At 40.0% G+C, this 16,261-nt stretch overlaps 1 protein-coding gene across 1 annotated transcript in view; it reads right to left on the reverse strand.

Moving 5' to 3' along the window:
• SPHKAP (SPHK1 interactor, AKAP domain containing) overlaps nt 1-15,908 on the reverse strand; it is a 55,055-nt gene extending 39,147 nt beyond the window's left edge. The window contains exons 1-2 of the mRNA XM_009286689.2: nt 15,820-15,908; nt 9,239-9,349 (exon numbers count right to left, since the gene is read on the reverse strand). Of these exons, the coding sequence (XP_009284964.1) occupies nt 9,239-9,349; nt 15,820-15,903 (195 nt within the window). The 5' untranslated portion in view covers nt 15,904-15,908. The remainder of the gene's footprint in view (nt 1-9,238; nt 9,350-15,819) is intronic.
• Between the last annotated feature and the right edge of the window lie 353 nt (nt 15,909-16,261).

The raw sequence follows: 16,261 nt of genomic DNA on the forward strand, positions 1-16,261 counted from the left end.
CGGCTGCATGTTGCTCAGTTGCCGAATGAGGGTAAACCACGACAGGATTGGATTGGATCTTTTTGGAAAAGGAACTAGAAACCTCAGCCTGAGCCAGTCTTCCTGCAATACTATCAGGAGTGGTGTTTTAGGTAATTTCAGTAACACTATGTGGTGTGGTTCCTGATTGTTCTCTAACTTATGCTGATACTTTGAGAAGGTAAATATCTCTACAAAACAGAAAGCCCTGTCCCTGCCTTTGCTTATCCCGGTAGCTTTTTCTCAGTGTAGCTAGGACAAAAAAAAAAGCCGTATGCTAACACTATGATGGTAAAATGGATGTTGTACGGACAGCTGTAGTGGATCTTTCAGTTCAAAGGGTGCATGAACATACACTTTGTCTATACAAGGTCCTGAGTTCTGGAGAAGAAAACACCTATGGCAAAACACTCAACTGCAATTAGGTGCAACTTACAGTGGAAGTTAGCTTTCATGCTCTGAATGCTAAGAGCACAAAGCTATGCAGAAGAACTTCCAACCCTAGTACAGTCTTCTAGTTCTCACACTGTCATTGGGCACGTGTGTTTATCTGTGTAATAAACAACTGCTCATTTTACTTAACAGAAGCTCTACTGCTGCAGCCGGCAGCAGACTGAACTGGAACAGAGGCAATTAGACAAGCTGCCTGGGGGCAGACGGTCTTTGCACTCGCTCAGGCCCACTCACAAATTTCTCAGCTATTTAACGATATAACTGTGCAGTCACACACCCCCTAATGAAGAGGAAATGGGAATTATCTGAAGTAGGAGTGTGTGTGTGTGTGTGGCTTTCTTGTGCACACAGTTTCATAATGCCTAACGCGTGATCTTCATTCAGCTTCCTTCTGGTTTTATACCGTGCTTCTTTAAAATGCCTTCATGTAGAGAGCAAGGAAGCTTGTGACACCTTCATTATAAAGCATGTAAAGGAAAAGACACTTTCCTATGGTTTCTGGGAGAGAGAGAGATCCTAACTGTTCACAAACTGCTAGCTGAAATTTGTTGAGTGTCAGGTAATATTCTATAGAGTGTTCTCCCAACTCTTTTTTCTTTTGTCATTACTATTATTTAGCCTCCTATTGCTCCACCTCTGAGTAGCTTTGTGAAGCAGGCAGGATTTTGTTTCCTGCCCTGCTATTGAATTGGTGTGCTGTCATGGGATAGAAGAACATAACTGGGTAATTCCCAAGTGTTTCCCTTCCCTGAGCATAGAGATAAATGCCTACTGAAGAAGGATGTGTTATAAGGATTGACATCTCCTTTTTGTAGAGATCTGAGATATTTCATAAGAAATAAGGAAACTGAAAATTGCCAGTTGTTGCTTTTATGTTGCAGTTATTTTCTTTTAGATTACAATTTCCTTCCCCCACTGACTAAATTTTGGTGACTTATTTTCCCTGCCATTGGCTCTCATCACTTCTTTTTGGAGTTATTAACAGTTATAACTAATATGCATAGCTCAACTTTTTGGTAGATAGAAGACTGGGAATGGTACAAGAGATGTGGCTCTCTCCTCCACACACGGTATAATTTGATCCTTTATATTTAAATGGTTAAAGAGGATCTTGAGTTGGAATATGTCTTCTACGAGGTGTTTGGAATACCCTGATACTGACTCAGAATAAAAAAGCATCTTCTGGAAGACAGAGCTAATTATCCATTAACATTTGGACGCAATGCTTGTCTCGCATTCATTTCCATGCTTGCCAAAATGATTCTGGCAGAGGAACCAGCTGTGAAATGTAGAAATAAAAATATTAGGTTGGAAGTACTAGACATGCCACGCAGCTGCTTGCAAAAGGATGCACACGAATGGAAGTGTGAGGCAGCAGTATTACACACGTGGGAGAATTTACAAGTGATAACCCCAGAGTATGAAAAAGCTCAGGCACGCCTTCTGCACTGTAATCTAAATAACTCAAAAGGCTTGCTGACAGGTATCCCTCAGCTATACAGCGGTACCTTCCTTATCTCACCAAAGTGAGATCAGGCTACTGCAAACCATCAAAAAATCCATCCTTGTTAAACTAGGACCATGGCACTCTACTGATGGTTTCTCTGCCCAGAACTTCAACAGGATGCAGGGCAGGTTGGGGAAACACCAACCTGAAGCCAAGTCTGGGCCTTCCTTCTGTTGTACAGTCCTTCGCATGACTAGAGAGTGACAATTTCCCTCTCTAGCTGTGAGTGGAGAAAGGCTTTTTCCCCTTCTTGCACTGTATTTTCATTAGGACGGCCACAAAAACCACATTACTCCTTTCTGATTCTATGTCAAAATCTCTCCCATGAGCTGCACAACTGCTATCTAACATGCAGATGAGGTTTCCAACCGCTCTCCTTGCAAGCCCTAATGGAGCGTTTCCAAAAGCAGACAACCCCGTATATACTATCTTCTGTGAGTCACTCAAGTTCACCTTAATAAGGTCCTGACGTGACTTTCCTGTGTCTCCCCAGCCCAGCCACAATTCTTTTTTAGGTACATGTTTTATGTTGTCAGAAGGATGTGTCATACTGCTCTCCCTCCAGCATTTTTAGCAGTAATGTACCTGAAATTTAGTCCCAATTACTCTTCAGAAGATGCGTATCTCAAATGACTTGGTGGATTTATGGGTCTTGATATTTTAGAGACTATCCCTATTTTAATGGCTGGACTGCATTAATGAATCATCCCGAGTCATCTCTTCATAATCCGTTGCTTCAAAACCAGCTGTGAATATTTTCTTCCCATTAAGGCTTATTCATTTGGGTTTGATGTAATTAATTGTCACTTATGACTTAAAGAAAATATGCCAATAAATATTTATGCCACATGCACCATCTGCTTTCTCCGGTGCCCTGTATACTTAGTGTTTAACAAATTTCTGTAAGCCTCACACTGCAATTCATGTTAGAGGGAGCCTGTGGTTATAACAGCAGCAAGCAGTTACAGATGTCCACTCTGGAGGTAGCACAAGAATCCCATTTCTTGATAAAGCAGACCGTGGAGGCACTGAGAATATGCCAGTGTGAAATGCTGAAGGGGATACAGCTGCAATACCACGCTTGATCCTCCTGGTGTTTATTTATAGCTTTCTCAGAGTACGGCTAAGCATCCGGTTCTCTTAAATACAGGTAGGAAAACACTGCTGTATGCGAGTATCACAGAGGGACAGGAAAGAAGGTGGCAGATCTAGACAGAAGATTAAAGAGTGCCCAAGTCTGAAGTTACAGGGAAAGAGAAGAAAATCTATTGTCAATCTTCCCCGCCCCAAAATTCATGAGGCAGCTTTTGGCTGCTGTATCAAATACATGTGTGGTACTGAAAATGTGGAAATACAACCCTTTAAGGGCATATTTAATTTCTGCCTTAACATTAGCTCATATGTGAAGATATATTTTTCAGAGCCAAGTATGTACAAGAGCAAAAAGAGAAACATATTTTACAGATTATACAAGTAATCCTTTCAGTGGTCTTTTAAACTAGTGCTCAGTCTGCCTGCACTGTGCTCCGTAAGGCAGAGAGTAATTGGTGAAGAGGAGGGTTTCTTACTTCTCTCTGCAAGCAAGAGCGGGGCTCTCTGGAAGGTACAATTCCTTACCGCAGCAGCATGAACACCCACACATGCCCAAGAAAGGACTAAGACTCAACGCCACAATTTAGCCTGCAGCTGTTGATTCCTGCTCCTTGTCAGGATATAATTAAGGTATCGTCAGGCTGAATAGGAAGATGGGACTTAAAACTAAAAATACCTCTAGTAATTATGGCTTAAATCTGGAAAGCAGTGGATGGATTTTGATTTCTGAAAGAGACAATGCTGTTCTTGAAGATGGTTGACTAATTACTGAGTGAACGGTAAAATAAACACTCGTGTAATCCTCTGTCTATATGACACACTGCTGAGGGTGCGCATGCAACCTCACGAGGGAGGGCAAACATCTTACTATGTAGGTCTGTCTATTTTATGCAGACAAATAGGGCTTTGCTACGTTTACTAGGAAACGTAAATCTTCATTCAAACACAATAAAACAAAACAGTTGTTTCAGCTATGTACGGTCACTATTCAGGAACACACATATGGTTTTGATTTTAAAAAACCCAACAAACAAGAAAACCTCTCCTTCGGGATTCAAGATTGCACTTCCATACTTGGCTGTATAAAAGGCCTTGTTGACTACTACCAATCCTGGGAAGAAACATCCTCCTTTCTGAACTCTGTAAGACTAGATCTCCACCCTTCAGTAAGGGCATGCTTTCATCCTTTGGAGACTCTGGAGAACACACTGGAGATAGGGGCCCTGATTAAGAGATACAAAATGTCCCAGTGCTTAGATTTCAACACCCTGACCCAGTGTCTGCACTATTGTTAGCAAGTTACCTGGAAGTAAGTCTAGTATCAAAGACTGATGTAAAATATAAATCTGTATATTTGTACCTAAACATCTAAAGATACGTAGTTTCAAATCCTTAAAAAGACTTGGGTGAAGAAATGAATGAAAACCACTCATAATCTACTTTAATTCAACTGAAAGCTGCTCTCTTTTTCCCCTCAAAATACACCTTGCCAAAGATTTTCCCTTTCTGCATATGTTATCATTCAGTTTGAATTAATTTGTGGGAGCTCCTTCCTGGATGTTTTTGTTCCATCACTTGAGTGAGCACTGGCATTTGTCTGACAATACGGTGAGATGATTCAAGGAAGAACTGGCCAGAAAAACTAATTTCTTAATTTCATAGTTACTTTTCTGTCTGAACCGACTTACCGCACATTTGTACAAATGTCAGGGCAGTAAAAAAGATGAAGTAGGGGCTGGAGGAGGAGGTAAGACCACAGAAGCCCTGAGCTGACCAGCTCAAATTAGTGTGTAATGACATCCTTAACCTCCTTCTGAATCTGTTTAAAAGCTTGATGGCTAAACTGCAATGATATTGACAGTGCTTAGGAATTTGCTTAGGACAGCGAAGCTACGGACTAGCGAGGTGAGCAGCCAGTTCTGAAAATCCAGCTGCTATGACGGCAAAATGACATTCTTCATTAGTAAATGAATGATCACAGACATTCATTAGTAAATGAATGATCACAGACAACATGATCCATAATTACATCACCTGTTTGCTCTCTTAACAACCTGTTTTATTTCTCACCAAGCCAACAGCCTTGCCACCCTTTACTAATATAAGCATTGCTTCCTTTCCTTGAGATGCTAATGTTTGTCTCCTAGACTGAGTACGTTCTCCCGTACTAAATTAAGAACCCCAAGCTGCAATTCCTCTTCCTCCTGCGCTGCGGATGGATTAGTGTTCTTCCGTGTGGCATAAGCCCACTGAGTTGCTGGTTACTGTCTCCACCATCCCCACCTCCCTAGTCATGCTGTCCTCCACTCTCCTTTGTGCTACCACCAGCACTCATCAGACAACTTGGAGAAAAAGTGCAAATGGCACGGGGTCAGAGAAAAGCAGCCAACGCTTAAATGAGAGGGTACTTTAACAAGACTGAATTTGACCAAAGTTTAGGCTGCTGTCCTTCCCCTTTCCCTCTACTCTGGCCATGTGTTCCTGCTGCTCCCTTGGGCTGGATCTAACCAATATACCGCTGCATATGTCTATGCATATAGCCTACATTATACGCATACTTGTATGGAGTATTCTGGTCTGAGCATTTATGTTGTTACACAGTACGAGTACTTGCAAGCGGAAAAGTTGCTGGACTATTTCAAGAACGTTTCAAATCTTTAAACCCTTTATTGAAACGGTTCTCTCACCCATCTGCCTGCAAAGCCAGATTTTTTTTCAGCTATAAGGAGACATAAAATAATTTTAAAATGAGCTTTAGAGCCCTTGACACATCCTGATTCTTTAAAAAGTGGTATGTTGTTATGCTAAAGTAAGAAATGAGCACTGTTTTTTATTGCTTTAATTGGAAAGCAGAGATATTCCGCCTTCCGTATCTATCACTGCCATTTAATGGTGTAAAGGTTGTGTTTCCTACTTCTCCGGGATACTTGACAAAAAGTTTGCAGCATTTCTGCCGAAGTCTGCAAACGCCATTACCCCTCACACGGAGGCACACTGCTTGGGAAGGGAAGGGTGTATTTTCCTAGATCAGTGGTTCTCAAGTGCAATTCCTTGTTAGGCTGTGTGGAGCAGGAAGGCCTGCTTCCCAGCCTCCGTGTTGGGACAAGATGGCCATGTGAAGAGGGAGAGGGCATGATGTCACATTTTGTGGGGAGATTATTGGAGTCTAGGTCCATTTTGAGAGAAAATCTTTCTTCAGTGCAAATATAATTTCTAATGGCTTTTCTCTCTGTTGCCGGTCTAGAGTGTGAAAGTCCAGAGAATTTCTGGAAAATTCACTGCTATGATTTATGCATCTTGAGGTAAATGAATGCCAAATGTCTTGCAGGACTATAATACCATCTTTTTTCTGGTTTTGTTTTTGTATCCTACTTTTTTCTAAATTATTCTTTTCATTAAGAATTCCTAAAAGACAATTAAGATACAACTTTAGCAGCGTGGCAACACCACCTTAATCATGCTGATGCTTATTGCACAGGCATTGAAAAGAAAAATGTCAAGTCTTAGGAACTGCTAAGAAGAATCATAAGTGACTTTTCTGTGTGCAAGATTAAGACTTTGCACTTTAGGAGAGTCCAATGCTAGAAGAAACTATAAATCATCTAATTAAGGAAGAATTTAAATTTCTTAACTTGGACTAACATAAGCCAACCACAAATGTTCAGCACTGGTAATTAAATAATCTAGATCGTTGGAGGGAAAGTAGGAACAAAGTATCTATCATTTTTTTCTTTTCAAATAAGGTTTGCTTAAAAGGATGTCCAAAGCAGAGAACATTTGATGTAGGTCCAGAGAAAGATAGTTGGCAATAACGGAGTGGACAAAGGTATATATTTATGTGAAACTACAGTTATTTTATGAGCTCTCTCCATGGGGTAATAAGAATGTCACATTACAGGTATTTTAATTACATTTATAAGTCACTATGTGCAGCTTATGAATGATTATGTCTCATGAATCCATGTATTTTATTCTATTAGGTGGATTTTGATTAAGTTCTCATTCAGCGGAAACAAACAAAACAAGACTTCCATAATTAAACTACCTTTAAAATTTATACTATCTAATTACGATATTAGCATGAAACTATGTATTCTAATCTGCAGCAGTAAACTGCTGCTAAACAGTATCATTGTTAATTGAACTAAGTTTAATTTAATGTTTAGCAATTACTCCAATATTCTCTGAAGAGGAGAAAAACACTCGTAACATCGGTGTAGAAGTTGTTCTTTGAGGGAGTTTAACCTTTTTAAGCAGACAGCGTGGCAAAATCAGATAGGGTGATCTGAAATAAGAAGGGCAGCACACTTCAACCCAGGGACATTTTAAAGAGAGCTGGTAGGATGTTTTATTCCAATACAGAAACGAAAACAAACAGCGCTACTACCTAGGATTTACCTTCACTCTCTCCCACTCTGCCTTCACTTCAAGCACACGGAAATCTCTTTCAGCTGCCCCTTCCTGCCTAGCCTCTGCGGGAAGTCTGCCTAGAAAGCCCTAATAACCTACGACAGTTAGCCCTGGCCCCCTGGACTCAATCCCGGTGTATCTAACCTGATTTCCTAAATGTAAACACAGAGAATTGGACAAGAATAGTATGTACAGAAAGCAGAAAAGGAAAGTCAGGACAAGACAATCTTTCAAACCCTGTTCACATCATATTCACTCATTATACATATAACACTTCTTCCCATAGACAACTCGCTATCAAACAACAAGGAAACCACTGATTACCTGCCTGATGACCCCGTTCTGGTTAAGAATGTGTTCAGGATACTGTTCAAGTGACAGCCTTTCAGCTGCAGTTGAACAATGTTTGTACTTCCTAATATTGTGACCCTGTTGCTTGGGAGAATACATGCAGAATGCTCAAAGAACAGGAAACTGCTGTCTGTCTAGTTTTGGGAGTCTAGGAAATTAGTACCACTGAATGTTACTCCTTAATATCCCCTTCCTTGTTTCACCCAGCCTCATCCAAAATACACACAGGAGTCTGTTTAGTTTCTCACCCCATACCTTGTATGGTTGCTCACTAGCACACTCTGATTAGCTTGTGTATTTTGCTCACTGTGTCTTGTGGAAACCGATAGTCAGTGGACAGCACGACAGTGAATTGAGCCCTATAACCTTTGACCGTATTCCTAGCTTTCAACTGCTGCAATTACACTGTTGTATCACTCCCGCTGTTCTCAAGCATGCTGTATCACCCCCAGGCAAGACACAAAGCCTCCAGCCATCGCCACCATGGGATGGAGATTCAGTTTCTTGACAGCAGGCATCTGGTTTCATCAGCTAGAGCTGAAATGTCCACGTCCTTGAGGGAATCCCAGCAGACTCCATTAGAGCCCTCAGCTGGCCTTTAGGTTATGTGCAGCATAAGCAGTGCTGGAAACCTTTCGTCTGAGATAAAACTGCTCTTTTCTAAAGCCCTTGTTGGCTCACTGGGGCCAGGGAGTAGCAATAAAATGGGATTCTGAGTAAGGATCTGCTCTCCGGAGCCCTTCATCAAATAAAAACCATCATAGCTAAATCATAGCAATGTACTTCCATCCAGTTTCATTTAGATAGTGTCTCAAGCAACATAACTCCTATTTCTTCATGTATGCTCTTAACCAAAAGCTGTTCTTAATTGCATTATAACCCACAATAGTGAGATTTAAATTTCATTTCAAATGTAAAATAATTCTGTTTGAGTTCTTTAGCAACTTCTCCTCATCTAATATGGAAAGAGTTTTCTCTTTAATTGTATCTCTATGCCTTCAAGAACATTGAGCAGGCTTTTAGACATCTGCTTTTTCCAACCTGCCACTTAACAAGTTACGGTTTGGAATCATTTTCTCTTTGGCTTATTTTTCTCTCTTATCAGTTGCAGATTATGAACATAAAAAAATATGGAGGGCCACAAAGTCTGAAGGCCAAATGTGGGGAAAATTCCACAGTAATCTTTATTAATGTGCTCTGTATAGAAAACTGTATGCATTTTTGCTTTGTATGTTTGCTTTTAACAGAAAGCTGGAAATCACAGAAACTATAGATAGATTGCTATAATTTCAGTGTCAGTTAGTCATTGACTTTTTTTAATTTAACATGTACTGTGGTCGGCCCCACACCCTACCCAAATAACTCTCAATGGACTTTTCCCCAGAGGAGATTACAGCGAGTACTTACTGAGGCACAGTTGCTTTCTGACTTGTCTTCCAGAAAGCCAATTTGGCATGGTGTCCTCTGATTCTGCAGCCAGTAGTCTGTTGATTCTAGCAGACTGTTACTGCAGAGAATCTGTTAAAATAGTTAAAAATAGTTAAAGATAATTAAAAAATTTACTCAGTCCTCCTGTGCTTTGGGGGCCTGAACTCTATTGTTGTAACTAAAAGGAAATCTTGCCTACAAAATCTTTGGGGGGCAAGACTGGGACCCCTGTTCCTTTTGGACCTGTCCAGTTAATGCACCTTAAATCAAGTGATTTATGTATCCCCTAAAGTATTAGCCTACTTTCTTTCAGAACTGAAAGTCCTCGCAGATACTTGAAGGAGATGCCTAAACCCAACATTTTTATCGGAAAATATTGCTAGGAGTTTTGTTCTGTGTTAAAGTGATAAACGTAGATGTTGGGAAAACTAATTATTTAATTATACCAGGGTGCACAAACTTGCAGCCTTTATGATTTACTGTATCTCTCTCCACAACAGATCAGTACTATTTATTCTGCCAGCAGCCTCATTTCTGAGACTGCCTAGGCTACAAACTCTTTCTTCTTAAACACATTTTTCTGCTTTCTGAGAAGCTAAAGTACTTAAGACCTGCTGTAATGAGTACTGAGCTCAGTCAGTACCCTGAGACCAAAACTTTGCGTTTAATCTATGTCAACTCAGTCCTACAGCTTATGCCACAAGCTTTGCTCAAACAAAACCAAAATGGGGCTACAGATATCTGTAGACTATAAAGAGGCAAAGCCAGTTTTGCAAGTCTGATGCTTAGATTGAACTGAATACCTTACTTGCTGCCTCTGTACTAATATTATTCCATGAAAAAGAGGGACCCTTAGCATTTTTAAGACAACTGTGTAACAGCAGGAAAAGAATAGCTGCAACAATGATGCTACTTATTGAACATTTTATATGGCTTATCGTCTTCAATGTTAAGAAGTATGTTTGTGAAACGGATGTTTATTTTATTTGTACTTCTTGCAATTCTTGCATTACATGGAAATAGACTGTACTCTAGCTCTTTAGCCTTTTATTTTAATAATGATACTTTAAAATATAAATTTGTTGCTCTACCTGGAAAAAAATCTATCCACAGTACTTTCCTTTACCTTACTGCACGTTTTGCATTGACAGGAACATTTTCTTTGCATTCAGGAACACTTGATCCATAAGCCTAGATCCCTTCCTTAGGAAGAGAAATGAGAAGAACTTGTGAGGCCTCTTCATTTCTCAGGGAAGATGAATGACTGTGGAAAGCTGATCTGGCCAGTTGACACAATTTTCTAATGCTCAGGGGCAATCCAGAAGTAAGCTTATTACCACTCACAGACTAACACCCGCTCTAATTTTTATCTTTCTGGCAGAAAGCCAGTTAGATAGCTAATACTGTACTCCCTGTATTATTCTGTATTGATTTCTGAATAGAAGTCGGCAGAAGATGGATGAGGAGGTAATGGGGAACACCACAGTCCATAAGTTTGGCCTCCTTCAGTGCCCTTCTTCGGTGCCCTCCACAAAGGCTTTGCACCTTTGTGGTGCAAAGGCTTTGCACCTTTGTGGTTTTTGTTTCTCAGTACTCCAGCCCTGCTATGGGATTTCTTCCAAAGAGCTTCGGAATACAAATTTAGGGTTCACAAAATACTCAGAAAAAAACACTGTGTCCAAAGACTTTGTTCTGAGAATGACAAAGGCTCATGAATGCTTCACATCAACACCAGTCTCTTCTTGGGGGCTGCTAGCTAATCTGGTTTATCAGTTGAATAACTCTGCACTCAATAAATTTTATAACCTCCTGTCTCAGTGCAAAAAGATTCCTGCCACCATAACTAACTCTGAGACTAGATGGGGAGAATAATATATTTCATATCCCAAAGAAACAATTTCCTGTTAGTGTTATAAACTGTTCTTTGTTTTGTTTTGTTTTTTTAAGAAATGTTTTCAAGTGTGGAAATACTGAACCGTTATAAACTGGTTGGTAAAATCTAGAATCAAGCATTTTTTTTCTTCCTTTCCAAAAACTACCATCCTCTGAGGCTTTTATGAAGACATAAAGAATTGAACATATACATGCGCGCACACACACACATATCTACATATATATATGATTTCAGATTTAATCTGATTCTAGGTCTTCTCATCCTCAAGGGTTGAAGTTCTAATTACCTGTTCAGACATAATTTTGCATACATAGGAAACAGTTCTCTAGCTCAAATAGGTTTTGCTGTAACAAGCAGTCTTGTTTCATTTCCTTAAAAATGACAGTGAATTTGTCTTCAGCCTTAATCACTTTAGATCTTTCTTTCCCACATCTCAGACAGTTTCTGAGAAACTGGAATAGGCAGAAATTATCACACAGAAACAAGCTGCAGAAATCCTTGGTACTACTCTTTGTCTCATAAGGACTTGGTGTGCACACCCAACATTTCAGAACAGCTAATCATAGCAGATGTATATTGTAGATGATAAACCCATGAAATGAGCTGGGCAGTCCAAACTTCTCCTAGTTTTCCTCCTGTGGGATGTTAAATGACCCTTGGTAGCTCTATCTTTCTCTCAGAGGATGTTTTTATCAGGCAGCAAATACTGGTAAAGCACCAACAGAAGAAATAACTCTCCTGAACAAATGTTTCAGTCGGGGCAGGTCATAGTTGCCAAGCTTGGGTCACTCCAGCATGGTTTATAAGTTGCAAGGCTTTATAGTACATTTAATTTTTGTATGCAGCATTTCATAATAGACTTTGAAGTCAAGGGTAGAAATTATTACATGGAAGTTTTGGACAGCATGTGATTTTTAAGTCACCTCAAGGAGATGAACAACGTTAGTAGGATGATGCTTTCCCTGAGCCAGATTCTGCTCTCATGTGTGCATAAGTAGTTTCACACATGCACTTGAGAATGCAGCCAGAAATGTGAAGAAGGGTGCAATAGGCATAACATTGTTACTACTGGAGGTTGGAGAAAATAATGTAGAGCAATTTGGATTTGAAGAAGACAGGTGAGAAAAACAAAACCAGATATACTTGAGTCCGCGCAGCAGAAGCTGGCGGAGGTGAGCAATCTAAGGAATACAGGTTGGCCCAAAGTCATCTGGAAGGCCTCTGGAAATTACTCAGAAAAGACAGCGCTGTGGGAAAGGGAGGCATGCAGGAACACGTGGGAGAGGCCTCCTTGCGTATGGTCTGGTTTTACATGTGTGAATGGTGTTCAGGAGATGGAAGGTAAGCGGTGAATAAGCGGTGGCAGGAATGAAGGGTAAACTTTGGATGAGTTTGAACTCTACCTTTTGAAATGCAAGTTTCTGCATTAGGACCATTACAGACATGCTATTGCTCAGAACCTTCCCATTAATACTTCTTTGGAGGAAGGGTAATTTGGGCCACCCCGCAATGCTGATCGCAGTAGGGTTACACACACCTGCTATGCAAAAATGCATATATAGAAGCCATGTGAACTTTTCGGCATATTCCTTTGGTAACAGACAGCAATATTATCATGGTCAAAGACAAACATAGAGTAGGAGTGAATGTAATACTTCTTACAGCATCTCACTATTGTAAGGCAATTCTCCCTGTTAACTAGGTGCACGTGTTTATATAAAGCGGGAGTTTACATATGTATTAAAACTTGCTAAGATATTCATGCTTTTAAAGGAATATACTGAAGTCCTTATAGTAAAATAATGTATGACTGCGACGATCAAAAGCGTATATGCTTGAAGGAGCTGGCCTAAATTAACAGGGCTAATGAATTAACCGAATGCAATGTGAGAACTGGTATTCCTCAGAGGTGTAACTCTACCAGTACATGCTGATTGCCATTTTTGCATTTAAGCATATTTTCAAAATATACTGAGCTGGTCTGTACCAAAGGATAAGAAACCTAAACCTGTACTACTTCAGCAGTCGGTCAGCATCCTTCTTTTATATAGCCTGCACTTTTACGGCAAACAGTATCACTTGCCAAAATTTCCTCCTCCTATCTTGTACTTCTCTTCATTCTTATATAATTGAGACAAGTTCTGGGCCAATCCCACTGACATACATTGTTAGCAATTTTGCTGAATTCAGCGAGGTTGCTTCTGATTTGCAACGGTACAACTGAAAGCAGAACTTGATTCGTTGACCATACTTATGTGTAACAGCTGCACACACTATACTGCTGTATATCTGGTTCAGAGCAGGATCATCACACTCAGAAGATAATTCAGGATGAATTTGCATCATGCACTAAATGTGAAATCAGCAGTAATTCATGGTTCTAAAAAAAAGTTTTCCACTCCCATCTAGAGACTCAGCCATCAGCATTACTCAGTGTGTTGTGAATCAATGAACTAAATCAGCCTCTAGCAGAGTGTGGATTAGAAAAGTCACTCTTTCCCAGAGGAAAATATTGCATACCAGTTTAGTGTAACAGCTTCCTGCTCCCTGATTTAGATCATAAGGCATTAAAATACAGTAAATATCTATAACCGAGACAGCATTAAAAAGGCTCTGCTCCACAAATGAAACATCTGCGTCTTCGTGGCTGATCATCTTAATTGCTTTGGTTAATTACTACTCATCAAAAAAGATATGAAAGTGGGACATACAGAATAAGATGAGGTATCAAGGGGCACATCTTCTGCATTTGTTCAGATTGGTCTGTGTAGTAACAGGCCACATCTCATATGGTTCCTGACAGGAGCCGTTCATGCCAAATACAATTACTCAAACCTGCAAGTCAACTGTTTAAACTGTTCCCTTGCAGCAGGAACCCATAGTGTTTCACTCCACCACCAATTACACAGCTAACTTAAAAATCACTGTAACTAACAGAGGCTAAAAGAGAAGGTAATGGCCTATTTTTGGTAATTCTTCATCCTTTTCCACACAAAAAAAGAATGGTAACACATTCTGTGACGATGCTGTAAAGAAGCCCAAAATATCCTGCTGTTTGTCAGAAGTGTTGGCAGAAGTGAATCACTTCTTTTAGTGTGCCGACAATCATAAAATCGACTCGTGTTACGATGAAAAGTTCAAATGTAAGGGATCAGGCAGGTGAAGCAGCTCTAAATCATGTGGTAAAGGCTAGCCTTTAAAAGAGAGTGGTGCTTCTGAAGGTGACCAAGCTGGGAGCATTGGTAAACACAGTGGCAGCACTTCTCAGTGCTGTGCCACTGTCTTTCAATCGTACATAAAATAGACAACGCTGAGATTAAATGAAAATTTAAGATGTTCTCCCACACAATGGATTTTCTGCCTATTTCTGCCATTATGAAGATTCCAATTACAGTCAGCAGCATTTTTTAAAAATCAGGTATTCTTTTGCAAATAAACAAACCCTTTGATCAAATGAAATATTGACACTTTGTCTTTTAGCTGTGTTGGGGTAAGCTGGAGAAGCCCAGTCCCAGCATACACATCAGTCTATTGAGTTCTTTTTTATATCAATGATTTTACATATAACAAAATTTCTGTAGACAGACAATACTCACCCCCCACACCCACAGTGTGGTTTTCAGGATGAGGAAAATAAATCTTTATCTTTTACATGTTTTATCTTTCTCTCTCTCTGCTTACGTATATAAATATATATTGTTGTTATTTTGGAAAAAAACCCAAACAAAAGGAAAGCATTATTACTACTAGTGGAAGGAAAATGAGAAAAAGTAAGAATTATGGGAAAACTGAATGAACTGTGAAATTTTATAACATTTCTGTGTTAGAACAAACGCTTTCTTATCAGCTCTAGAATTATGCCTGTGGGAGACAGTAGAGCTCTGAGGGTTATTGCAAAGTGAGAGATGAAAGATGGCGTGCCCTCCTCTCTAGGTCTTTGGTACTGCCCCCTTCCCTCGAACTGTACTGCCATAATCTGGCCCTGGGGAGGAGGAGTAAAAGGAAGCATCCATGGTCTTCACCTGTGTATTCTCAGTTGTACTGAAATTACCTACATGCATAAAATAATGTCAGTCTTATCTGACTCCTCCTAATGACATACATACACACACAGGCACTGCTTCCCCCCCCCGATTCCTCTAAATTAAATAACTACATGTAAACCCATTTTGAGGCAAGAAAACCAGCAATGGTCAAATCTATACTACCTCCTGGGTTGCTGAAACCCTTCTGGTCAGATATGAGGGAAGGCAGAAAAGCTGTTTCATGAAGGACCCTCCATTGTATTGACCTGAGAGAAGCAAAGCTCTGGAACTTCAGGCTGGGTTCCAGAAACTTGCCACCTATTGAAGAGCAGTCCTGAAGGTATTCACGCTATGCACTGCTTTTATTTCACATCGTCAGATAATGAGGAAAAATAGAAATGTTCAGGGGGAGTTTATCTCCCATACATGTATAACACATTTTGGGACCAGACAAGTATAGACCAGGCAGACAAAATTGCAAGATACCGTAACAGCACCCAGAATTTATTTTGCTGCATCAGTCCTTTTCTTTTTTAGGTATCAGTTCAATTTTGTATTCCCCAATAAAGACAAAAGCTAAAAAGCAAAGCTATAACCTGGCATATATTTGCCTTTGAATATAACATAAACTTAGAAGTTACCTTCTTACATGCTGTGACAGAGCTTCCCAAACTGCTTGCCGAACTGTCTGTGCTGCTGCCTTGGTGCTCTGGGACTTCATGCATCAGTGGAGATTGAAAGTTGCTGAAGAACAAAAAAGAAACAAACCCCAAAAAACCTTTCCAGTGACTCAGCTGCATAGATAACTCAAATGATACCAAAATAAGGTTCGGGAAAGAGATGTAAATTAACTTAGATTACAAGAAGCTGTCTATACTCTCCTTGCTGTCATTACTAGTTTGTTTATTACCTTAATTTTCCCTTTTTGGAAGACTCTCCTGAGCTACACACTTTGGATATAGAATAGCAGACCAACGTCTTTTGAAGACTAGAGGATAACATATAGCTGCCTATAATCATATCCGTCTGTCTTGAATGACACTGTAAAAAGTGGTACTAGCTTGTTTTCATAAGCAGGCAGCT

Source organism: Aptenodytes forsteri, unplaced genomic scaffold, assembly GCF_000699145.1.
Source record: "Aptenodytes forsteri isolate BGI_AS27 unplaced genomic scaffold, ASM69914v1 Scaffold184, whole genome shotgun sequence".
NCBI classification, from domain to species: domain Eukaryota; kingdom Metazoa; phylum Chordata; class Aves; order Sphenisciformes; family Spheniscidae; genus Aptenodytes; species Aptenodytes forsteri.